Below are 24,875 nucleotides of genomic sequence, written 5' to 3'. Positions count from 1 at the left end.
AGAAAATAAATAGATAAAAACGGCGTCGTTTTCTTGTTCTATACTATTATTTACATTTTACATCTACTTTGACTAAAATTTTTCATTTTAAGCGTATATTAAGTATTGGAGATAATTTTAGCTAAAATAATTTAGTTCATGCAGGAATCAACACAAGTTGTTCGTGTATGTATTTCATAACAAAACGCCATAGTTCATGTAGGAATTTGCATTCTTCCTCAAAATTTTCACTCTTTCTTTAAAGTGTTACAGCTTCATAACTAAAGCGATTCAAAACTGCAAAAGCTTTATCTCTTCTTCTTTGCAATACCTCCTTTTCTAGAGCTACTACTAGCTTCAGGTCCTTCTGCTTCTTCAGCCTTTTGCTCGGCCTCAAGTATTGCCAACTGCAGATTACATTCAACCATTATTATGTCCGGGCCAGTTTTAACACTATTAGAGTATCGAGAGAGAAGAGAAGGAGAGACTAAATTGTGGTACAAGCTTACCTCATCTAGAATGGGTTTGAGTTCAAGATACCGAGTTTCTGCAAGATCAAAACCATCCTTTCGCAGCTCCTACAATGCCAACATGTGAATCATATCATGCCAAGGACAGAACAAAGTTGCTACAAATATGAGTCATTATATGCTTGATTGAAACACACAGATTAAGCATACCTTGCCAGTATGTTGGGTATGCTCGTAGGCAGCCATTTGCCAGTACATATTTGTGCGCTTATAGAAATCCTTCAAAGTTTCTCCAGGCTTCAAAGACAACAACATGACCAAATTAGTTGAGCTTCAAACAGAATCTCCTTCTCAGACAACAGAATAAAAGGAAATGGCGAAGACAATCTTACCACTGGGGTTCTCTGTGAATCTGAAAGTCCTAGATTAGCTCTAATCTGTTCAATCCGAGCTCGTTTCTCTTTTCTTCGGAGAGATTTTCCTTGTCCTTTTATCATTGCAACAACAACTCCCACTTTCACTGATCCATCAACATCCATTGCCTAGATTTAACATAACCAAATTAAGTCAAATATAGCCATAGCTAGCTCCAGATTCAAAGAAGTTAAGAGAAAGGTAAGACCATATAGTACCTCTACTTCTTCATCGTCATCTTCATCATCAGACTCTTCACTGTTTCCTTCATCTTCACTATCATCTTCATCGTCGTCTTCGTCCCCTTCTTCGTCATCTGAGACTTCTACCCACTCAGTTTCAGTCGTCTGTTGTAAAGACATACCCAGAAACTTATTGTCTACACAATATTTTATCAACTGATATCAAAAGACAGAAAAATGGAGATTGGTGTCAAACAAACCGGAATGATACACTTCCACTCGTCAAGTTTGCTAAGATTAAGCGAATACAAATCATCAAGAGTAACTTCTTTATCTTTTATCTCCATCATGCCACCATATATGTATAAGGTATCCTTCCCAACGACCATACAGGAATTAATACGTCCACATGGTTTTACAACCTGCAAGGAAATAATTGCAACGATTAACAAGATAACACCAAAGCTAGTAAAGGAAATTACACAATGTTAATGAATTTTGCCAAAACAAACCTCCTCTGAGACCGAAACTTGTGGATCTAGTCTAGTTTTTGCTCCCTGTAGAGCCTTACTTTTATCAGACCTATTTCCATCAACAGTTAGATTTGTTGCCATACGTTCAGATATCCCATCCGAGGAGCCTACTCCATCAGTTTGCTCAATCATGGCCAATGATTCATCTTCTTCTGTTGAATCCATCTCATCATCATTATTAGATGCCACAGGTTTTGCCTCCAAAGTCTTCTTCGCCTGTAAACAACGAAGAGAAGTTTTCTACTCATTTGAAACGTCTTAAACCATAAGGCTCATCCTACGGGATAAAAGTTGAACAATGCATGCAAAAGAAAAACAGCCTTTTTTTCTGTTACAGGTAATTACAGTACGCAGCAAAAACTATAGTAGGTGTAGTCATACCTTATCTTTTGATGATTTTTCTTTTCGTAACTCTATTGGGTACCTGTACTCCACAGAAACTGAGAGTGAGTGATACAAAATGAAAAACTCACATTTTAAAAAACCAAGCATCTTAAGATAGCTATAATTTCTACAACCTCCAGGAATAAACAAAAAGTACGTTGGAGAAGAAACTTCATAGTGTCAATACTCATAATAACATTGGATTCTTACCAGCGACGATTATCTAACTGGAAGCCATAGAGTTCATTTAAGAATAAACTCATCATTACATCACCTGCCAAAAAATTACAGATGTCAATAATTCAGCTTACAGATTCTGATAAACAAAAATGATACTAGTATACCATTTCCTGACCTTCCATTTCCATGTCCACGACACCCCCAAACAGCAAAGCACGCTTTTTGTGGACACATACCGAAAATCCGGCACGGGAGCTAGGTGGCATCCCAATTTTCTTCACCTGAGTACAGAAAGTATTATTACATTACAAAGAAAGAAAATTGTTAAATCAACTGGGTTGTTAAGATTTCTAATTGATAAAAATGGCAAAACATATATGAACTAAGTGTGGGTATTACTCTCCCGGTGATACTAGTATTATCATGAAAACAGTACAAGAAGTATAATTAAAAGTGATGCCATCTAGAATTACATACTTTGTTCCATTCCCAAGTCCTGGGATCAAGAGACCACAAATCTGCATGAACAATTCCTTTCTCAGAGCTCTTCTCGGATGAGACTTCTTTTGAATAACCACCATATAAGAATATCTGCAGCATAAAAGGCTTTCCTATAAGTAAATGGTTATGCTTGGACTTAAAGAATATGATATAGACATGTGCATTGTAAACTAACCTCATCTTGATAAACAAAAAACTGGAAGCCACTTCTAGCTGTAGGCCACATGGCACCAGGCTTAGGTTTTATTTCTTGCCACTATCAAATAAACACCAAATATATTCACTAAAAGGTATAGAAAGTTCTGGAGAGCTAGGAATTGAAATGGGTGGAAACTTCAATGGAATGTAGGTTTACCTTGTATTGGTCCAGGTCAAACACATAGAGATCATTGTAATACCTGCAAACGAGTAGTGGATGGCAGAAATTAACTTATAAAAATGTTACATCAAATTAAAGCTTAGAGAAAATGTTTGTTCAATCACATTAATCTCCTAATTCAGTTGCAGCTACTAGAAAAGGTTTACATTTTCTAATCCCATTTATTAAACTTGATTACTTCACTATAAAAGAATATATCAGACATCGGAAATAATTAAACATCTAGGGAATGATAAAAGGGAGAAAAAACTACCAACGAAAAGGTAACATTAAGATCCTGATATACTTCTAACGAAATGAGTAAATTACTACCTTACTTCACGTAGAGTATCATAGAAGCCACCAAAAATTATGATCTTGTGCTTGTATAATACCTGAAAAAGTAGATTATAGCAGAGCAGGATGAGAACTTGATGAGTTGGTTACAAAAGGGAAGGCAGGAACAGATTGATAATGAAAGTAGTACAACTCCACTACGAAGACAGCTCAGTATAGCAGAATGCAGAATCATATATTCATCACAGAAGATAGATTGAAAATTAAGCAGCACATAAAGGAGAACCTTCCAGATTCACACCTTGATGTACGAAATACAAGAAAACATGTGAAGATATAATCTCTATCATCTTAAATATCTGCTATTAGTCTCTGTGCTTGGTCATTGATTAATAAACTGCCAAAGTCACCACTTGTGTATCAGCTAGAGGAAGAATAGTATATGGAAAGTCAGACTCTATCTACTTAATCCAGTAGCATGTTAGCGACATACATTTTTTAGTTCTAAGGCACATTGGTCAGGAACTCAGGGTACATCAAAGACTTACCATACGATGACCAGAACGTGGACTAGGACATCCCTTCAAATTCAACTGCTCCCATTGGTTAGTTTTCACGTCCAGCATCCAAAAGTCCTATAAATTAAACCAACCCCAAGATAAAAAAAAAAATGAGAAATAAAAAAACTAATGGACTGGACTGGCTAACACACAGAAATATACTACTCACCTTGTAGTGATGGAAACGCTCTTGATTCGGAGATGTAAATTCACCACCTAATCAACAAAAAAAAGAAACTTACAAATATGTCTCGAAAGGAATGAAAATGCAAGAAAATAACTAAAGATCTTTTCATCTACCAAATATGTAGAGATAATTCTTCCAAGCAACTGCTTGATGAGAGCTGCGAGGAGGTGGACTATTGGGGCTTGAAACTAACTTCCACTCCTGCTTCTCTACATCATATCGGTAGAGATCACCATATACATATGTCTGCATTTACATGGAAACCAATCATTATCATATGACTATATAATCAAACACTCCTTAACAAAGAAAATCAAAACTCTGAAGAAAAAAGATTGTGCAAAGCTAACCTTCTGGCCATTATAAAATTCACCGCCATAGAGTATCAACTCAGTCTCTTTCAAAGGATTTATAGTGAGCTGCATAAATGTCCATCAATCAGCCCAGATTTGGCAAAATTCAATAGCTTTAGATCAAGAAAGTTTCAACCTTTAAGAAAAAGAAAAAAGTAAGAGCCTAACCGAACAGTTTGACCTAGGAGATGGTGCTGCCACATTTTCCTCAACATGGACCTCTTTCTTCTTAGCCTCCTCCTTCTGAATATTCAACTGGTAAACAACATCAAATATTAGAGACCCCTAAATTCTGCCACCAGCTCTATCCAAATGATAGAAAAATATCAACTTTTTGTTGTTGTTGTTGTTACAATTATTATACTAAAAGAAGTTTCTTTTAATCACTATACTCCATAAAACTATGAACAGAGCAGAACCCAAAACACTGATTCCTAAGCTTAAACCAATACAGAATCTGAGGGAGAGAGTAATTACGAGAATGGCATCGATGTCATCTTCAGGAGAAAGCTTTTTGCCCTCTCGACGAGCTTTCTTCTCATCCGCTTTGGCGGTTTTTCTCTCAGTTTTCTCCTTTCCTTTACCAGGCTTCTTCGTCTTCTTCCCCATGTTTGATGTGTGTTTGGAGGCTGAGAGCGAAGATTAGCGTTTACAATGAAACTAGCCCTTGTTCTGTCTACAGTTCTCTACCGAAGGTAGAGGAAGAAGATGAATATACCAGGCCAGGCCCATTTCTTATATTATGGAGGGAAAATTGAAGGCCCATTTGTCTCTTCTTTTTCTTATTCTTAATCTCACAATGGAGATTTAAAAGTGAAGTGTTAGGAAAAAGTTTACAACGGTGCTTTTAACTCATGATAGTTTTGCGATATTTTGTAGTTATGTTAGGATTTCAACTTCAAATCAAAATTCATTATAGAGAAAGAAAAAGAGATTCGTACAAACTTATAGGCATTTATTCTCAATGCTAGAATTATGTATAAAACGGTCAAAATCAACCCAACAATTTGCATAATACTTTTCCTAACTCAAACTATGATAGCATGTATTTATGAACGTGAACAAGTAAAAGTTTTAAAGTAGCAACCTGAATCATATCATCGGTAGTCGATTTCTACATCGACCTTCATGGTGTTAGTAAACCAATTAAATTGTGATGAGTCAAACTATACTTTGTTCGTTATGGTGTCATTTGACTCAACATCGTTTGATAGTTACTAACAAAGGTCGATGTAGAATTCGGCTAACGCTTATATGGTTCAAGTTGGTTATTTGAAAATACCACAATTTGGGTTAAAAAAGTATTTAACAAATTATTTGGACTGATTTTGATCGTTTTCCTAAATTATGGCCAAATTGCACATTTTCACAATCGCCAAATTGGGAATTTTACAATTACATATTTTTTTTTCTTCTACATCCATAAGTTCAATTTTCAAGATCACACACACCACAAACAATATCAGATTGAGCCCACGCTCGGATCTGTGATAAATGATCTATCAAAACTCCGAGATTAATGGCTATAAAGTCATTATCTAGAGGGGAATTGCGAAAACTTGGGAGATCAACTTCTCAGATTTCAACGAATATAAGGGGTTGAAAAACGATAAATCTAGAGTGTTTTTGAAAAGTAATAGTTTGGATATGGATAGGATCAGATAAGAAGGAAGGAATCGAATAATTCTTCAAAAAGTTTTTTCAGATTCTCAAGGAAAAGAAGGGGAAGATGACTTAGGTGACTTTTCAAGGGTCATATAAAGCTTATCTAGTTAAAGCTTAACCGGACGAAAACCATTGTCAGAGACTTCAGAAGAATTTGACGAAACAGTCGAGAGATTTTTAAGAAAATGTGTTTTTGATGTGAAGAGGTGGTTCAGTTTCGTCTTCGATGTTGTTGAGATTATGAGCAACAAACTCTTTATGTTTTTTTTATTGGCTCTCTAATTATACGAAGTAAATATTCATTTCTTTTGAAATAAATGATTTGAGATAAGCGCATCCTCTAGGTTGTCCTTAATTAGACTTCATCTTCATTATTCTCAATGATGTAACTAAGTAATGGACAAAAATAAAAGCTTAGTTGAATTATAATAGTCATGTAATATCAAGAAGACTGCACTTCTAGTGCACTATCTTACGTTGTTATTTAAATTGGATTTGTTGTTTGTTTAAAAAAAAACTTCTAAAAATTCATCGTTTATATATGATTTAGACTATCTAAATAAACAAATATCTTTAACACCAAAATTAATTGAAAGAACCAAATATATTCGCATAGATTAGAACTTAAAACAAAAAAACTCAAAATGCTACAGTAGTCAAATACTCCATTTTGTACCATACCATACGCCTTGTATATTTCACAGAAAAATGATGTATGGCTCTTCTAATTTTTGTTCCTTTACATATACTTTCATATCATCAAAAAAGCTTGTAAATTATAGCAAAGTAATATATAAAATGAAACAAATCAATAAGAACTAAATCCTTCAATTTGTGCTAATTGGTGAATAGATGTGTTATTGCCAACTCTTAATAAAAATTTATACAAAATAAAAAATGTGTATATTTTAATATGCATTGGTTCACTTAATAAGATGGACGAATAAAAATGTGTGTATAAATATACATTTGTACATTTATGAATGTATATATTTCTATACATATATACACTTAATGAGCTATTTTTTATGATTCATTGTATTAAAAACTTGTAAATAACAAATAATTGTTTGTATAAACTAAATTTGGAATTAGTTTTTATATTACAAAACGTTGTTGATCTTTTTTTTTTTCATTTTTTGGTAAAAATTATAACTTGTTGATCTTCCTATTCGGGTATGATTTGTGGAGAAATTAATATATAGCGATATTGTCAACTAGGAAAACATTATTTTGACTAGATCTTGGTGAACTAAAGGAGATCGATTTGAACATTGAAGGTGAATGAAAGTTCATCCATTGAAAGCTGAAATTTGATTCTTTGAAACGACATGTTACGCAGGGAAGCATATCTTTGTCACATATACAAGAACGATCTTTCGATTAGAGTAAATACTGAGTTTTGTTTAAAAGCAGTGCATTTCTTTTATGTCTCCTTGGAATTTACAACCTCCCTTAGTTGTTCCTAATATAATATTATTGGACATTTTTATATAAGGAAATTTGGTCAATTTTACCATTTTCTACACAAAAAAGTCATTTTTACCATAACTCATAATTCTTTTTCATTTGTGAATGTGGTAATTGGTATTGTGATATAAAAAGATGGTTTTGCTTTCAGCTGTTGTAGCATGTTTGGTTTAGCTAAAATACAATATGTAGGGAGAAGACAAGTATTTGGGGACGAATTGAAAAATTGGTGAATGATATAAAATAAATTTTGTTCGGGGATGACAATCAAATGAAATATAAACATCGAAGAAGAAAAGACCGTAATTAGAATTTGGTAATGTTAGAAAATAATAAAATAAAAATTCAATCCGTATTGAAGCGGTAGATTAATGATATTATAAAATTTATTAATGTCGACTCAAAAATCCATTACACCATATAACTATATACCACAATATATTATGATCCATTTTATTTATTTTATTTTTGTTTGTTCAAATGTCCATAAAGTTTGTAAATAAATCTAATCGTAGAGACATACAGTATACTGAACTTTTTTACAAAAAACAAAAAAAACTCTTTTTATTCATCATCCCCAAATATAGTATCTTTTAAAATGTTACAACAAAGATAAATAAAAAGAGAAAACAAGTGAAAATAAAGCAGATGCAAGATTTCGAAACTCATGTGTGGCAATATTTCGTGACCAAATTTTTTATGTGAAGCAATATTTAGTGACCAAAGTTCTTCCATAAGACTGAACTTTGAAAGAACTGAATCTCATGCCTTTTACCAAAAAAAAAAACGGAATCTCATGCCTTAACAATTTTATGCTCAACAATCATCTAGTTTCACCCGAATTTTCATCTATTTTTGGTTTGCTGAACCTTTACTTTAAATCTCATCGTCAAAAGATTCAAGACAAAGCTTTTTCATCTATTTATGCGGGTCTACGAGTTCATAGTTCAAATAACGAAGCTTTTTTGAGGATAAATTAAATACAGTAGATTACTCCATATTAGTGACACATGGTTGTCCTTGGCCATAAACTTTGAATAATATATGATGTCCCTTTCAAAAATTTCTTATAACAAAAAAACAAAATCACAATTATATTATTCTTTGATATCCTTTCTGCACAAAGGTTATTTTATATGTTAATGTTTTTCTTTTCCAAATTACTTTTTCTTAAAAGGGTAACCCAGCTCTTCTTAGTCTAGGTCTTAGTGAAACTAAAATATACACTGCTCTTATTATAACATAATACACATACGCATGGCAATTGTTATATTATATATCTTCATTATTAAATATATATAGAATTATAGATTCATCTATACTTTGAATTACTTTCATGGAATAGTTTGACGTATACTCTTACAATGAGAAAGTTTATATTAATAGGAACGATATGCAATTTTCCAATATTAAATTTGTACAGAATATATGATTAGTATTATTTCCATTTGGCAAAAAAGAAGAAAATATAATTAGTAGTATTATTGTTACTTGATTCTTTTTTAATCGATGATATATGGTACTATTTTCGACAATGATTGTTACTTTCACTGAATCAACATTATACAACTATGCTAAAATCTTAAATATATGTATTTATTTGAGCTGTAGAAAACCATCAACATTTTTTTTCTTACCATAAACCTATTTTGTTTTTTTTTTGTTTTTTGTTTTTGTAAAATTAACAAGCCTCAGTGTTATTCGACAATTATAAGCAGAAGGCTATGGCACAAACTTCCTTACGCTTAACTGCATAAAATAAGAGCAGGCCTATGTGCCACTTTATCTTTTTGTTGAAAGAACATATATAGGGTTATAAGTTAATATAGAAGGACAAAAAAATCTAAGTATATTTCTCTTTTAATAAACTATAATTTACAGATTGTGAAATTCAACCGATGGAATCTCACGAGCTGCGAGGACGAAAAAAGTTTCTGGGACAAAAACCAAGTGCATGTGGAGTATTGTGGCTTAATGATTAATTTAGCTTTTTGTGCATGTATATAATAAGCTAAGATCAGTTCCGAGGAAATCAATATTGTATTAGACAAAGTTGTTTCAAATTCTGTATATCATATAGTAGGTTTTATCTATTAACAGCTACGCTTATTTCAACTATTCTATTAAATATCTATATAGGAAAACTAAAATTTATGAAAGAAAGTCTTACCAATTATATTACATCAATTAGACAATAATCGATTCACGTTGTCAACTAAGTGCTAATGATCCATTATGGTTTTAGCTCTTTTTGTATCACAACTTGCTATATATGAAACATCTCTACGAGGGTTTGTCCAGCTATCTAGTATCGTACAAGAAATAGCATAAAAAGTAGGGTTTGATTTTCAACGATGTGGTAAAAATTTCTTACATAAAGATTTATAAATATTATTGAGGAATCTAGCTAATTAGATAATTAAGAATGCTAGAAAGCAAATGTTATGATTAAATAAATACAAGTATATACTGTCTTTTTAACATGTCCTTTAAATAGACAACGGAAGATAAATCTTCATACTTGGTGATTTGCAGATGAAAAAAATTTAAGGGAATTACTCATTTATTTGAGATGTGAAACACAAAGAGAACTTGACTGAACCACACTAATAATATGATCTAGTGATAATCAAAAAAATAAATCATTTAAGCTTATATACGGGTATCAATGTTTTAGGAATTAACATTAAGAGTAGGAGACGAAAGATAAATATACTCTAATGTTACGTAATAATATTTCACTTCAGTGGAGGATCGAACATCATTTAGTAATTTTAGGACTAAAATATAGAATGGCTTCTAAGAATCATGTAAGCTCTTGCTGAACTAATAAAATCGCCATTTTTAACAACCAAATTAACTTCCGGACTCTTGCATAAACTAAGACAATCTGTGAATTGAATATGCAACATTAGGTCAACTCACAAGTAGATACTACATAGGATGTCCAACTAGGTGAGGTCAAGGAGAATAACACTAGTTGGATTTTCTAGTTTATGGCACTCCAATTCATCCGGAAAGAGGATGGTATATCACCCCGAAGATTCTTTACTAAAATATTTTATATCCAATGCATACTTTCTTTGATACCAGACAATTTTATGGAGTTAGAAAAAGCATTAATGCAGAGAAATTTGAAGACCAAAATCTTTTATGAAAGGAAAAAAAAAAGAGCTTTGACTTGAAACAGTTACAATAGATGGGTAAAGTTTAGTTACAAAAAGAAAAGAAAAGGGGAAGAGTTAGTTTTTTATCCTTACACCAGTGAAGTTATTAGCAAATAAATATAAATATATAGTCATTAAATTAAAATACTTTTTTCAAGCCAAGGTTATTTTATACCAACATTTAATACATAAAACTATTTACATGTCTTTTGGTGAAGACAAAATATCTATATATCAAAGATAGATGATTCTTACTTTATCTTAAAAGAAGATTATTCTCATATATATATATATATATATGTATATTATAGTTTGCAAAATATTTTGAAAATGCTATATGTGTTTGTTCCTTTTTTTTTATATTCTTTTTAATTCTGGTTTGCCAAGTTCACCGAAAAAAACAAAAAAAATATGGTTTGATTCGAAGCCAATGCCAAGCTTCTTAGACAATGACTTGTTTGGTCCTTTATCTATTGTAACCCGAAAAAGTAACAATTTTCAAATCATAAAATTTCGGTCAAAATAGGCTTAGATATTTTGATTTTCTTCCATAGATACAAGAGAGTATCACGTGGTTGTGAAGCTTTTTGTATTAAATTTGTCTTAGTCGAATAGAGAAATATATTTGTTTTCTTTGCAATTTGATCATATTTGAGTTTCTTTTTTGTCAACTTTGTATATTTTAGTTTGTGTTCACATAATTCTGTGTATTTATATCATTAAGTATATATGCATGACATCCTCCTCCTGCATTTGCTCCCTATATTCCTCATTATTATTAGTCATGGGAAGAGAGAAGACGTTATGCAAGTCGTGGAGCGACATGAAGAAACACTTAAACGACACCGTTTCCAAGAGCTTCATCGGCCGTTTCTTCAAGCTCGAAGCAAGAAAAACAACGTTCACAACTGAACTACGAGCTGCGACCGCCACATTCCTCACCATGGCTTATATCATTACCGTGAACGCCAATATCTTAGCCGACTCCGGTGCCACTTGCTCCATCAACGACTGTTCCACCGTGGCCAGTTCTTCACCACCCGGTCCAGAATGCGTCCTCGGGTCTAACCCTGGCTACGAACAATGTATTTCTAGGGTTAAAAAGGACCTCGTTGTGGCTACTTCTTTATCAGCCATGGTGGGTTCATTAGCAATGGGTTTGTTAGCTAATCTCCCTTTTGGACTTGCTCCGGGTATGGGAGCCAACGCTTACATCGCATACAACGTTGTCGGGTTTCGTGGATCCGGTTCTATCTCTTATCATACCGCTATGGCCATTGTGCTCCTTGAAGGATGTGCCTTTCTCGCTGTGTCGGCTTTAGGACTCCGCGGGAAACTTGCTCGTCTCATCCCTCAAACGGTGAGACTGGCCTGCGCGGTCGGTATAGGAATGTTCATTGCCTTTGTAGGTTTACAAATGAACCAGGGCATTGGCCTCGTGGGACCGGATAAGTCAACTCTAGTGACATTAACCGCCTGCGCAGAGACGGATCCTGTCACTGGAGCTTGCTTAGGAGGTAAAATGAAGAGTCCTACGTTTTGGTTAGCCGTTGTCGGGTTTCTTATAACGAGTTTCGGTCTAATGAAGAACGTCAAAGGTAGTATGATTTACGGAATCGTGTTCGTCACGGCTATTTCTTGGATTAGAGGCACTCAAGTCACAATCTTTCCACACACTCCTCTTGGAGACTCAAACTACAACTACTTCACAAAAATCGTTGACTTTCACAAGATCCAGTCAACTTTAGGAGCCATAAGCTTCACGGAGTTTAGAAAGAGCGAGGTTTGGGTCGCGTTCGCTACACTCTTCTACGTTGACCTTCTTGGTACGACCGGAGTACTCTACACAATGGCTGAGATCGGAGGATTCGTGGAAGATGGGAAGTTTGAAGGAGAGTACGCGGCGTACTTAGTAGACGCCGGCTCCTCCGTGGTGGGATCGGCGTTAGGTGTTACAACGACGGCGACTTTTGTGGAGTCTTCGGCGGGGTTGAAAGAAGGAGGGAAAACGGGGCTAACGGCCGTTATCGTAGGGTTGTATTTCTTGGCGTCAATGTTTTTTACGCCGTTAGTTACTAACGTGCCGAGGTGGGCGGTTGGACCGTCGTTGGTGATGGTTGGTGTGATGATGATGGGAGTTGTAAAAGATATTAGATGGGGAGAGACTAAAGAAGCCGTGACAGCATTTGTAACGATCTTGCTTATGCCGTTGACTTATTCCATTGCTAATGGGATTATTGCTGGTATTGGTATATATCTTGCATTAAGCATGTACGATGTCGTTTTGGGAGTTGCAAAATGGCTTAACGGGGTTAGAAAACGGGTTATGAGAGAGCATAATCAAGTTTCTTCCGTCGCTACCGTCGAGATCGTTTGATTATTAACGATAACCGATGTCACAAAACTGGTTTTAGTGGTGTGTGAGTGTGTACCGGAACTGGTGGAATTTTTCACATGGTCGGTCGTTGGATGACCATGCAAAGACCCGTCATGAATGCTCTCGGTGTTTTTTTTTCTCTTTCTTTTACTTTCTTGTTGTTTTGGTTTAGTTTGCGTAGGAGAGAGTAGTGAAGTAACATTGGATGCATCAGCTGCCATGAACGTGTGTTTGATAATTTCTTGGCTGCTTGTGCATGCATTGTTTCTACTTTGTAGGGTTCTATTGTTTCAACTAAATGCTTCTTTTGTTTGTAGCATATATGTCAATCAAAGACTTCTGAGTCCTTCAGAAATTGCAAATTGGTGTTAAGAATATTTAAATTAACATGATTCAAGTTTGTAAATCTACTTTTTGGTCTTTCATTTCCACTTTGTTTCTCTTCTTTTGTTTTAAATCATTAGTTATACAATTTTATGTCAATATTAGTTCCAAGAAAATCATATTTCGTTTACCCTATTGGTACACTTGAGATGTATACTATAAGAAAATATGGTCAAATTCTACCAAATTTTTAGGATTGATTTCCTATACGATTCCTACGAGTTTCGTTTTTACGAAATATTAATTCCTACAAAAATCCCACAAAATATATCCTCTTATTTTCAAATCTAAAATTTTATCTAATTTGTTTTACCAAATTTTTATTTACTTGAGAAATATACGTTACACATGTTTCATACATTTTAATTGATAGTCAATTTGCATGTATTTTCAAATCTAAATTTGTATCTAATTTGTTTGCCAAAATATTTATCTATTTACTGTCACATAATTGATACATCTATTTTTCCTACGAATTATTTGATTGGTTTTTCTTCATTTAAGGTACAAAAAAAATCAAATGATCATAATGAAAACCATTTCTTAGATGGGAAATGGAATGGTTTAAATATATAACTATACCTTTATGAAATTTTTATAAACATTCATTACTACAAGTTTAAATGCAAGGAAAACGTATATTCAAATAAATACGTTTAAACAGTTCAGTCCTCTCATCAAAGCACAATTAATATAATAAATTTAAAGTAAAATCATGTATTAAGACTACTTAAAATTATGTAACGTTTTCTTTCACTAATTGAATAAGTCAACTCCACTAAAATCCTAATAACTTATGAATTAATAACGTTTGAAGTACGAAATAATATCATGCCCCACTAAACTTAGTAACCTAAACTCATTTGTTATAAATAGTAACTTTTCCTTTCGTTATATTACACATATGACATATCTACCCCAAATTGTTTTTTCTATACGCATATACTATGACTTTTTATAATTATTAATAAACCAGTAAATATTTTCATCTATATAGGTGAAATATTATACGTGGCATCTATTTTTAGATGATTTATCTTGCCGAAACCATATACATGAACATGAAATCAATCTTTTTTTTTTTCTACTTTTTTTTTCTATTTTTCAACTCACCAATGAGATCACTTATACAAAAAAGAATTTTTTTAAAATGAACGTCAATGTCACGATCAGCTATAGAGTATGAAAAAAAATTCTTTCGTCGTCAGAATTCTCTATGTATGTGATCCTTCTTTGTTTACACAGCTTTTTCTTTTTCTGTTTAGAATAAGTTGTTTCAGAACTTGATCTTTTAATCACTAATTACAGCACCAACATTTAATCACTAATTACAGCACCAACGAAGAGGTCGATGAGCTGTCTTTTATCAACGACGGGTTTACCAAAGAGAGAGAGAGAAATACTAGATCACTTGATTTCTTGTGTGACACTCTACATGTATTGAATTGTTTCCAATTTACTTAACTTAAGAAAATGAGTAATTTGATGGAAATTTAATTGTTTTGCAGGGTGTGTCAACTAGTACAAATCTATGCAACCTCGCTCTGGTGCAATCATCCACTCTTGAAACACATACCAAGGAGTCTGACATGTGTGCAAGTCAACGGGTCACCAAAGACAATGTCATCCACATAAATCTGTATGATGATCATCCCTTGACAGAAGGTGAAGATTTGTACAATAATCAATTTGATGAGTTGGGCGATTTACGGATGAAGACCTATCAAATGTCATGGCAACCCCTAATCCCAATTTGATGGACATGACATTTCTCGAAAACTTGCCTCCTCATGTCTTTACTACATTACCAATGGTTGCTGATGAAACTAAGTTGTTGCATGAACTAGATTTTTTAATCACTCATTGCTGATGTTTTCATTTAGATCATCATTCGATGGTTTGAACATGTCTCAAGATGGTAAACCCATCATTGATAGAAGACAGCCCATCAAACTCCTCGTTGGGGCCACAATTAGTTATTGAAAGATCAAGTTCGTGCAACAACTTAGTTTCATCGACATCAAGCCATGTCCATGTTTGCCATTACATTTGTTAGATCTTCATCCGTAAACCGCCCTAACTCATCAAATGGATCATTGTATATAGGTAACTCAAAACATTGTGGAAGTAGAAGAAATTGGAGTCTTAGTTCGATTTTCATTAACAATGGGTAACTCATCATTGTCTTCTCTGAAAAAAAAGAAGGGTAACTCATCGCTGTCTTCTCTGAAAGCCTATGTTCATAGCTATGAAGTAGATGATCAGTGCTGCAACAAAAAAAAAGGGTAGTAATTTAGGTACGGTTAAAGTCAAATAAATCTGTACAAAAACTAGAGTACACGTAAATGCATTTTGAAACTTACATCCGATAGCTTTTGGTCGAACACTTGATGATGCACCGGTTGGTGATATAACTACATAAACCAAAAAAATCATCAACTTTTAATTGAAATTATGAACAATTTCGAGTGAATCAATTGGTCAGAAAAATTGTTCTAAACACTAAACCGTTTGGTCCATTGGACCAACCAGCACATCTTACATGATCAATTAAGGTCTTGAACCACTTGACCTATTTGTATGACCAATTTACACAAAATTGTGGTGACTCGCTTCAATTTCGGACCACTCGGTGCTAGAGCCGGTCCAACGTTATTTGTTGAATATTATAAACTCATATACGAAATACCAAAAAACCTTAATTTAATAACATTTTAGGTCAAAAACGAAAAAAAAACGAAAAAAAAGAAGGTGAAATAACATATATGCATGTGCATTTTACTATGTTTACTCTTAAACTGCGATGATTATATGATCAATCTAGTCTTGGTTCGACTTTTTCGGGAATATTTTTACGAATAAAGTAACAAAACAAAAACACTTATATAATGCATAAGTTATATGGTTAAGGTTTAGGTTCATATTTGATTTATATAATTGATAAAACACAAATCAACTTTTAACTAAAAAAATCTGATAATTCAAAACTGACCTGAATCACAGTTTGTAGTGGAATTATGGTTGTCACACATGCAAACATGTCTAAGCCCTCCACCATCAGCAGGTTCATAGCCACAAGTCCCAGAAGTTGCAACACACGCACGACAAAACGCATCACTTCCTTGGAGTTCATACTTAACACGTATCCCATAAGCCCAATCAGAGGGTCCTCTAAGTTTCAAGGGTGCTAGATTATACGCACTACTGTATCCTTCACACTCCAACTTACTTAGATTAATCGCTTTTACGGATTCGAACCCGACCCCACAACACATGGGTGGACCTGACCCGGAATGTATACCCGGTTGTCTGTATCCGACCATGTCCCAAGCTGGACATGACATGTATTCTTCGCAGCTCATTCCAGAGATGTTGCGGCACGGCACTTTCTTTTCCGGGAAGCCTATTAACCAAATGTAACCGGATTATTAACCGAATTTAACCGGAACAGAAATCCAAATGTGTTTAAAAACGGCTTGGTTTTAGTTTCTTAACAACCTAATGACCAAAATGAATTTTGCTATTATTAAAACTACAAAAAAAAAACAGATTTTTTGAAAAAGAAAAAGTAAATTTTAATTATCTGTGAATCATAATATATGTAATCATAAATTCATAATAATTCATGTACTAATAATTTACTAATATCTGAAATTATTCAAAACAAAAGCGAATCAAACCAAAATTTCATCAAATCAAACAGATTAGATTTTTTTTTTTACTTCTAGTTTTCTATGAACCAAACCCAAAAAAAAAAAAAATAGAACTCAAATTGTAAACCGGATTTGAAAAATGCAAACTAAAATTTGAAAAGTTGTGTGGCCTACAGAATGTAAATAAATCAAAATTTAATCTTTAAGTTGATTTTTTTTTGAAATATTGTTGTAGTAACTTACTAACCTTGAAATATAGGAGATTTAGGAGAACATCCGATCAACATAAAGACATTATCTGAGGTAGGATTGAAATATGGAGTTCTCCAATCCTCAGCTTCAAAGCCATTGCCTTTGCCACCGAGCACGATGGTTTCGCAGTTCGACATGTGAGGATCATGCAGTGTTATGGACTGATATGCGTAATCGATGTCCAAAACTCTATAAGAACCTGAACTTATGTGAAACATCAACACATCGTTCATACAAAACAATAGATCTCTATACCCTGGATGCCCACATCCGTTTCGGATCCCAAACGGATAATCAACGGTTATGTTTCCACAGTATGATCGACATGCGTCCACAACGCAAATCTCAAAGAGTGTCACAAAGGATAGAATCAAGATCAAGATTTTCATTTTCTTTATTTGGGTTGTTTACAAGAGAGTGATGTGTGTGATCTTTGATGCAGAGAGCTAAGAGTTATATCTAAAGATTGCTTGCTACTTAAGAGATACTTCGCTTGTCGGAATAATAAAGCTAAACTTTTGCACTTTTTACTACACATGACCAAGGTATGTCCTAGGAACATAAAAAATTAGAATGCTAATAAATAAGGCTATAAGTACAAAGAACAGAGGAACATATATTGAATACAACTAGATTCGTATAGCTTGAGAATCCTCACTATGTACCACTAAAGCATTTATATAGCTTTTAGGCTACCTTCAAGATCGGTGACGACCAGGAGAAGTAGTTCGATTCGTCTTGTACTTCCAAAACTCATCTTTCTTCCCCTTCGTCTTAGCTTTAACCCGACCGAATTTGCTATTAATTATACCAAGTATGGCAGTCTTATCCTTTCTGTTCTTTGTCTTTGCCTTGTCTTCCAGAATCGCCCTAAGTTTCTCATAGGACCTTGGGTCTGGTACTTGCCCGCTTTTAACCATCATCTTGTGGTAAAAGAATGCCCTTTTGAAGTCTCGAACACGAACAAACGCGTAGATCATTGTTGAATATGTGATGGAATCAGGTTTTAAGTTAAGAGCAGCCATTTCCTTCAACAGTTGCGGCAGTTTTGCATCTTGTCCTCCCCGTGCGTATGCATTCATCAGCATATTGTAAGTCATGACACTCGGCTGCAAACCCATTTTACTAAACTCAGATACAACATCCCTTGCTTCAATGTAGAGTCCTTGCTTGGCAAACCCATCGAGAAGAGTGTTATATGTTATCCGTGTCCCTTTGATTTTTTCTCTCAGCATTAGTTTCCAAATTTCCATCAGCTTTCCAGTGTCGCCTGATCGTCTGAATGCATCAAGAACTGATGTGTATGTTTCAACCGACGGTTTAATCCCCTCCTTACACATCTCTTCAAAGGAAGCATAAGCTTTTTCGTGCCACCCGCTAACCGAGTAAGCATGAATAAGAGCTGTGTAAGAATGTGAAGAAGGTTTCAAACCTACTTTCTTCATCCGCAGGAAAGCATCAGCAGCCATATCACTCATCTTCTTCGTCCTCCCATACGCACTAATCAAACACGTGTACGATTTCACATTTGGCTCTAAACCTAAATCCTCCATCTCCCGCAGAAGTGTCTCAACGATATCAGGCTGCATCCTTCTAGCATAAGCATCCATAAGAATGTTATAAGTTGCAGCCGAAGGCTTCAAGCCTTTATCTCTCATTTCAGTAAAAAGACCTTCCACTTCTTCTATGTGGTTGGATTTGTTGTAAGCATCCATCAACGTATTATACACAATCGTGTTTGAACGGATACCTTTCTTCTCCATCTCTGTTTGAATCACAAGAGCTTCTTCTTTAAGCCCTTCATCACAAAACGACTTCACAAGGCCACCGAAAACATCCTGACTCCACTTCACACCTTTCTCACTCATCTTCTCGAATATCTCCCAAACTTCTTTCGCACTTCGTCCTGCTTTCCTCAAGGTTGTGATCAATATAGCACATGTAACATTGTCCGGATACACATTGATCTTATCCATAGCTTCATACACTTCCCAAGCATCATCATACCTAACAAAAGATCACCAACTACACAATTTGACCAAAAACTACAACTTTTCATTCTTTAGAACTGAATCATCGTGCAAAGAGGAAAAAGATGATACCTTTGAGAAGCTGAGAGACCAGAAATGGCGGCATTGTAGAGACGAACATCTCTAAACTCTTCCTTATCTGGTAAATTACTTAGCAGAAGCAGAATGTAATCAGCCATTCTTTCTCTACCGAGCAATGTAAACAACACAGAGCAAGCACGAGGCGAAGCAAGGGAAGGTTCTTGTAAACTCATCCACTCATAGAAATATAGACAACTCTTCACAAAACCAGATTCACCCATCATCACTAATGCCTCTACACACTCTGTATCACTAACCCTTCTTTCGAAACCTGATAACATCTCTCCCAAAGTTTGATTCTCTTTCAAATTCTTAGCAAGTTCCAAGATTTCCCTAGCGACGCCACTTTCGAATGGAATATGCACACCAAGTGTTTGTTGGTTTGTCACAAAGACGGATTCCTCAGGCTTAGACTCGATTTCAGTTTCGGGGTCAGCGAAGTCTGGAGCTAAATGCCAGGAAGTTCGACGATTCTTCTGGAGGGAGAATTTGGATTCTCGAGCTGGGTCTGCAGTTGATTCTGATGTTAAAGTTCGTGACTTGAAGAATTTAAGAATTGGGTCTGTGAAATCATCTCCTTCTTCATCATCTTCTTCTTCACATTCACTTTCTTCGCTATTGATTGTCGAATTTTCTGGTTGTTGGATCTTATCTGGCAAAGCGTCATCGAAGCAGGAGAGGAAAATGGAAGGAGAAGAAGAAGATGACGAAGGGGAAGTAGCAGAGAGACTAAGTGGTTTTCGAAAGAAAGAAGAACGAAGAAGAAGATAAGGTACAGGGAAGTGAAGTCGGTGAGATAGAGGAAAGGAAGAAAAAAAGGATTGGGTCGCAAGAGAAGAAGACGCCATGGACATGGCTCAGCTTCCACTTTCTAGCGAAGCTAAAGGCTCAAAATTCACAATTTAAGAGCAAAAGACGTGAGACAAACTTTAAAGTTATAATTAGGTTTGGTATTTAACTTGAAAGTTGAAACCCATCTATAAGTAAGTAGCAGTAGAGAAGCCCAGTTAGTGAAAGATTCAAAGAAAATGAAAGTTTAACCTCAAATCCTAGCCTAATAAAGAGAGATGTCAAGAGAGTGAAGATACAAAACGATAAGCAAAGACCATATAATATCAAAGACTAACAAACAAAATGCAAGTTCACTATTGAACATGTCTGACTTTAGTCGAATGCAAGCTGACAGGTGGGTGAACGCCTACACGACAACGTCAGCTCCTAAATCATCTCATATTTTTTGTCGGGATTAACGGATTCGGGGGAGATAACGAACTTTTTTAAACAGCTTCCGTTTCTCAAGATAAACTCTACCAGTTGTCTCTCTGCTTCTGTTCCTTCATAGTCAACCCATTCAACGGTTTCAAGACTCGATAAAACACATTCAGGAACTGAACTCAGATCATCCCGTAAAGGGCTTGGTGAACAAATCAAATGGCCATGGTGCTGAGATAAACGGTACATAAGACACTGAATGAATTGGAAAATAACCTGATCAAAGACACTGATCTAATAATTGGGATGGAATATATATATGTACCTTTTCAAGTTTGAGAGATATTAGTTTAGGGGAACCTTTGAGAAGACACGCAAGTAGATTCAACCACTCATCGTCACAAGTGCATAGCGTGATATGTACAAGACGGTGGAAGACACATCTAATAGGATACATATCCTGCATACAAGACAGAATACTGAATAAACAATGTTAGTGCGGTAAATGATAGAAACAAAGTAAAGTTAAACAGATTATTATTTACCTGTGTGGTAATAAACATAAATAGAGACGCTTGACTGAAGTAATAGAACTCAGGAACTTCACTGGATGATGGTGAAGAACACTAACATATGCCTCAGCAAGATTAGGCATTCCATTCTCAATGACACAAAACCCACCCGTTTGATCAATGTCCAAGTATTCCAAAGAAGGGGCCTCTACCACAAACCCACTTTCCCCATCTGGAGCTCTCTCTTTTGATGTACGCAAGACTAAACTCTTTAGAGAAGGAACTTTAACGGAGAAGATAGTCACATTATCATTTATACATTGTTCCACAACCAAGTCTTCAAGAACATGACAACTTGATAAAAGACTCTTGACAAATTCATTACCAGGGTACTTCACAGATACAAGGCTCAAATTTTTGAGGGATGGAAAACACGTCGGTGAAGAAACATCTACAAGAACCGCTTTTTTTAGTTTCAGCGTCACAAGCATTCTACACTCTGTGTACAAACTCCTTGGAAGTATGGATGGAGATGCACTAGTAGAGCAGTTGATTTCGATGATCAGCTCACGAAAACAAAATTTACTAGCAGCTCTAATCCACCATTGAATATCTCCATTACCACAGTTTTGACCTAGTTTGAAATGCAAAGTTTCTATACCTGGAGCCTTTCGCATAAACAAAGATCTGTCAACAAACCGTGAAAACTTTCCATACTCGAGATTCTGATAGCTATCATCATAAACAAGTTTTGGCACCATCATCCAAAGAAACTGCCATCGTTTAGACAAAACCATTGTGACAACAACATCTTTCACATTAGGTAGTAACGACAATACTCTCAAGAGTAGCTCATCAGGCAGCCCACTTATCCTATCCATAAGAGATTTATACTAAGCCTGAAACATCAAAAAATCGAACCAAACAAATAAGGCATAGCAACAGCGAAAGGTAAGCAAAACCATAGTGAGATATAGAACCCATAAAATAGAAATGGACGAAAACGAAATCCAACTCATCTTTAACCAAGAAAGAATATTCTTAAAGTAACTACTTCGGAATCAAACAAGTGAGACTGATAATCTTACAAATTCAAAGAATGGGGCAAAGACCTGAAACCCTTCTCGTCCAACGGAGAAAAAGAACATATTATTTGTTACTGCCACAAAATCCTCTTTAAATAATTGATGTGAGCGGTGCAATTTTCCAAAATTCTTTGATCGTTTCAACTTCCACTGAGAGAATCAAATGACTCTTCATTACGCTTCTTTTACCCAAAAAAAAGAAGAAGCTAATTAACTCGTTTGAAGTCGCATTGGTTAGTATTGGAAATATACTACATAAAACCATTTATTTATTCATTTAACGAATTCAAACGATTCCCATCAACTTCATACATTGAAAACCATAACCTATTAATGAAAAAGAAATATATTTAAAAAAAAAACAATCATCATAAACAAACTTGTCAATGTCTATTTAATCTTAATATAAAGAGATTTAATTTAGAGTTCATCCTTAAGCGAGTCCAAGGAAAGTCTAGAAGGGTTAGTGTTGGAGTTCTTGAGAGGATAAGAAGCTTCCATTGCAATACCACAAAGTCCTTCTTTATGACGAATCCCTCTCTGCATTCTTATGTATCCTTTCTCTCCCCATTCCTCTCCCCATGAATTCTTAACAATCCAATACTTTGTTCCGTCTATCGTTGTTCCATACCCTACTACCGCAACTCCATGGTTTAGCTCTGTTCCGCATCTCCCGGTAAACACTCCCTATGACACCATTGCATGCGTTAAGACAAAAAATGTTTTTAATAAGTTCTTGAACTTAATTAGTATATGTGTTGTGAGTTCTTACCTCGGAGTAGAATTGAAAGTCTGAGCCTCCAGCATCAATAGCAACAGAAACAGGCTGATTAGCAACAGCTTTCATTAGATCATCCTCGCTGTTCTTAGGAACATCTTCGTGTCCATCGATTGAAACTACCGGAGCATTTTCTTTGTTTGTGTCACAAGTTTCATCAGAAGCCTTGTAAGGGTACACTAGCTCACTTGTGAGTCCTCCTTTCTCCTTGATGAACTCAAAAGCAAGGTCCATTAGACCTCCATTGCATCCTTGGTTCTGGTTTGTATCACAATCTACTAGCTCTTGCTCTGAGAGTGATGTCAGCTTTTTAGTTCTTATTTGGTTGATCCCTTCCACCGCAACAACTGTTGAAAACGCCCAACAACTCCCTGTAATAACCACAAACCAAATCTGTGTTAATTCTCATTTTCCATATATCTTTTAGATTGAAGGATCAATGAAAAGAAGAGTTTTACCGCATTGGCCTTGGTTTTTGACAGGAGTGACGGCTCCATTCTTTCTCCAATCAACGGAGGTTGGGAGAGTATTTACATTTGCATACATGAAGCTCTTTGTGGCCTTTTTTTCGCCTTGAAACATCCTATGATGTTTGATGTTTGAACCAGCGTATGTTCTCCTAAATTCTTCACTAGTCATGTCACCAAACTTGTTTAGCTTGAGCTTGTAAGATTTATCCTTCTTGTTGGTCTCATGGATGTGCTTCACGTTGTGCTTGAACACGTTGAACCTCTTAGCTTTCTCTTCAAGGCTCCTAGCAACAGTGTGGTGACTCCTCCACCGTTCGTATAGCTCCCACAAGCTATTCTCTGATTCCACATCTTTGTTATGGAAATCTAAACCCTTTGTGGTTTCAAGAACCATAAGCATGCAAAGCGCAAGAACAATAAATCGCTTCATATTTTTCTATGGTGATTTTTGTATTTACTTGTGATTGTGATTGAGTTTGTTGATGGTAATCAGGACTAAAGAGAAAGTGTTTATATAGGGATTATAGATACATTGGTGAGAGGTTATTGTGATGACGATATGTAATGAAAAGTACCAAAAGGGGTTAAAGGATTACTTGTGGGATTCAACAAAGATTTCAAGGTTAGTGACATGGATACATTAATTAATGGAGATTCATAAAGATTTCAAACTATAATTGAACTTTATGTTGATTTAATGGCGCAAGCAAGCTCTCTCATTTTACTTTTCTTATTCTTGGTAACAATAATTGATGATTTTGGGAAATAGTCGGCGATGAGATGACTTAATATATATAAGTGTAAAATGACATTTTTATATGAAGCACGTATAGTGATAATTAATCAAAGCACAACTTGTACGCAACAATTTATCTTTACTAGCTAGGAACTCTGTTATTCATGTAACCTCACTATGATTAATTATGTGGATTATGTATTTTTTTCTTTTACAAATATGGATCCTTATGATAATTTGGAAAAGCCGTGCATGTGTGGCTAACCATTTACGTTATCTTTTTTTCACGATAATAAAACGAAGTTGTTTGGTATGTGAACAAAGAAATCAATTTCAAAATTATTTTTAAAAAGTCAATTTCTTCCATTGTTTTCACAATAAGAGAACTAAAGTTATTTGGTATGTGATGTTCTATATAAAAAAAAAAATTCCATCGTCGAAACTAAGATTTTGTTTTTCTATATATCTTTTAAAATGTAATAAATATTAGGTAATATTATGTTTTTCTATTGTATTTTTTTTTCAATAACCTTTACTATTTTAAATCTATCTGCAAATATTATTTTATTTGAAAGGTAAAAATTTTGGTTTAGTATTTGTCATAT

At 34.8% G+C, this 24,875-nt stretch overlaps 6 protein-coding genes and 1 long non-coding RNA gene across 9 annotated transcripts; 1 reads left to right on the top strand and 6 right to left on the bottom strand.

Annotated features, from left to right (window-relative positions):
- Nucleotides 1-90: 90 nt before the first annotated feature.
- Nucleotides 91-5,112, bottom strand: AT5G50310 (Galactose oxidase/kelch repeat superfamily protein). The gene is made up of 20 exons (NM_124410.4): nucleotides 4,876-5,112; nucleotides 4,567-4,653; nucleotides 4,396-4,464; nucleotides 4,159-4,291; nucleotides 4,028-4,074; nucleotides 3,847-3,933; nucleotides 3,335-3,396; nucleotides 2,999-3,041; nucleotides 2,819-2,899; nucleotides 2,620-2,733; nucleotides 2,318-2,423; nucleotides 2,173-2,236; nucleotides 1,960-2,002; nucleotides 1,558-1,794; nucleotides 1,306-1,467; nucleotides 1,082-1,210; nucleotides 842-991; nucleotides 660-746; nucleotides 489-557; nucleotides 91-386 (listed from the first exon to the last, which is right to left on the bottom strand). Exons 1-20 carry the CDS (start codon nucleotides 5,005-5,007, stop codon nucleotides 288-290), a joined length of 2,001 nt encoding a protein of 666 aa, NP_568723.1. The 5' UTR covers nucleotides 5,008-5,112; the 3' UTR covers nucleotides 91-287.
- Nucleotides 5,113-6,032: 920 nt separating this feature from the next.
- On the bottom strand, nucleotides 6,033-6,275 carry AT5G07605. The gene has a single exon (NR_143016.1). It is a non-coding gene; the product is annotated as an other RNA (long non-coding RNA).
- Nucleotides 6,276-11,351: 5,076 nt separating this feature from the next.
- On the top strand, nucleotides 11,352-13,501 carry AZG2 (Xanthine/uracil permease family protein). 2 transcript variants are annotated; one of them, NM_001344886.1, is made up of 1 exon: nucleotides 11,352-13,501. In NM_001344886.1, exon 1 carries the CDS (start codon nucleotides 11,434-11,436, stop codon nucleotides 13,075-13,077), a length of 1,644 nt encoding a protein of 547 aa, NP_001332453.1. In that variant the 5' UTR covers nucleotides 11,352-11,433; the 3' UTR covers nucleotides 13,078-13,501. The 2 variants fall into 2 exon arrangements, with proteins under 2 accessions (NP_001332453.1, NP_199841.2); NM_124409.4 differs by having other exon boundaries at nucleotides 11,441-13,501.
- A 1,451-nt stretch (nucleotides 13,502-14,952) lies between these two features.
- Nucleotides 14,953-17,792, bottom strand: AT5G50290 (wall-associated receptor kinase galacturonan-binding protein). Its single transcript, NM_124408.4, has 4 exons — nucleotides 17,362-17,792; nucleotides 16,454-16,864; nucleotides 15,825-15,875; nucleotides 14,953-15,728 (listed from the first exon to the last, which is right to left on the bottom strand). The coding sequence occupies exons 1-4, from the start codon at nucleotides 17,753-17,755 to the stop codon at nucleotides 15,673-15,675; spliced, it is 912 nt and encodes a 303-aa protein (NP_199840.2). The 5' UTR covers nucleotides 17,756-17,792; the 3' UTR covers nucleotides 14,953-15,672.
- Nucleotides 17,793-17,858: 66 nt separating this feature from the next.
- On the bottom strand, nucleotides 17,859-20,630 carry EMB1006 (Pentatricopeptide repeat (PPR) superfamily protein). The gene is made up of 2 exons (NM_124407.2): nucleotides 19,469-20,630; nucleotides 17,859-19,373 (listed from the first exon to the last, which is right to left on the bottom strand). Exons 1-2 carry the CDS (start codon nucleotides 20,329-20,331, stop codon nucleotides 18,065-18,067), a joined length of 2,172 nt encoding a protein of 723 aa, NP_199839.1. The 5' UTR covers nucleotides 20,332-20,630; the 3' UTR covers nucleotides 17,859-18,064.
- On the bottom strand, nucleotides 20,573-22,082 carry AT5G50270 (F-box/RNI-like/FBD-like domains-containing protein; the record flags this gene model as incomplete). 2 transcript variants are annotated; one of them, NM_001344885.1, is made up of 3 exons in its annotated part: nucleotides 20,573-20,920; nucleotides 21,015-21,149; nucleotides 21,235-22,082. In NM_001344885.1, 2 exons carry the CDS (start codon nucleotides 22,080-22,082, stop codon nucleotides 21,074-21,076), a joined length of 924 nt encoding a protein of 307 aa, NP_001330088.1. The 2 variants fall into 2 exon arrangements, with proteins under 2 accessions (NP_001330088.1, NP_001318772.1); NM_001344884.1 differs by having other exon boundaries at nucleotides 20,696-20,920; nucleotides 21,015-21,168.
- Nucleotides 22,083-22,500: 418 nt separating this feature from the next.
- On the bottom strand, nucleotides 22,501-24,252 carry CEP1 (Cysteine proteinases superfamily protein). Its single transcript, NM_124405.3, has 3 exons — nucleotides 23,523-24,252; nucleotides 23,059-23,435; nucleotides 22,501-22,973 (listed from the first exon to the last, which is right to left on the bottom strand). Exons 1-3 carry the CDS (start codon nucleotides 23,962-23,964, stop codon nucleotides 22,707-22,709), a joined length of 1,086 nt encoding a protein of 361 aa, NP_568722.1. The 5' UTR covers nucleotides 23,965-24,252; the 3' UTR covers nucleotides 22,501-22,706.
- Nucleotides 24,253-24,875: the final 623 nt, after the last annotated feature.

Source organism: Arabidopsis thaliana, chromosome 5 (assembly GCF_000001735.4).
Source record: "Arabidopsis thaliana chromosome 5, partial sequence".
In the NCBI taxonomy this organism is placed as follows: domain Eukaryota; kingdom Viridiplantae; phylum Streptophyta; class Magnoliopsida; order Brassicales; family Brassicaceae; genus Arabidopsis; species Arabidopsis thaliana.
Note: the sequence above shows the minus strand (reverse complement) of the source record. Positions and strands in the feature narration are given on the sequence as shown.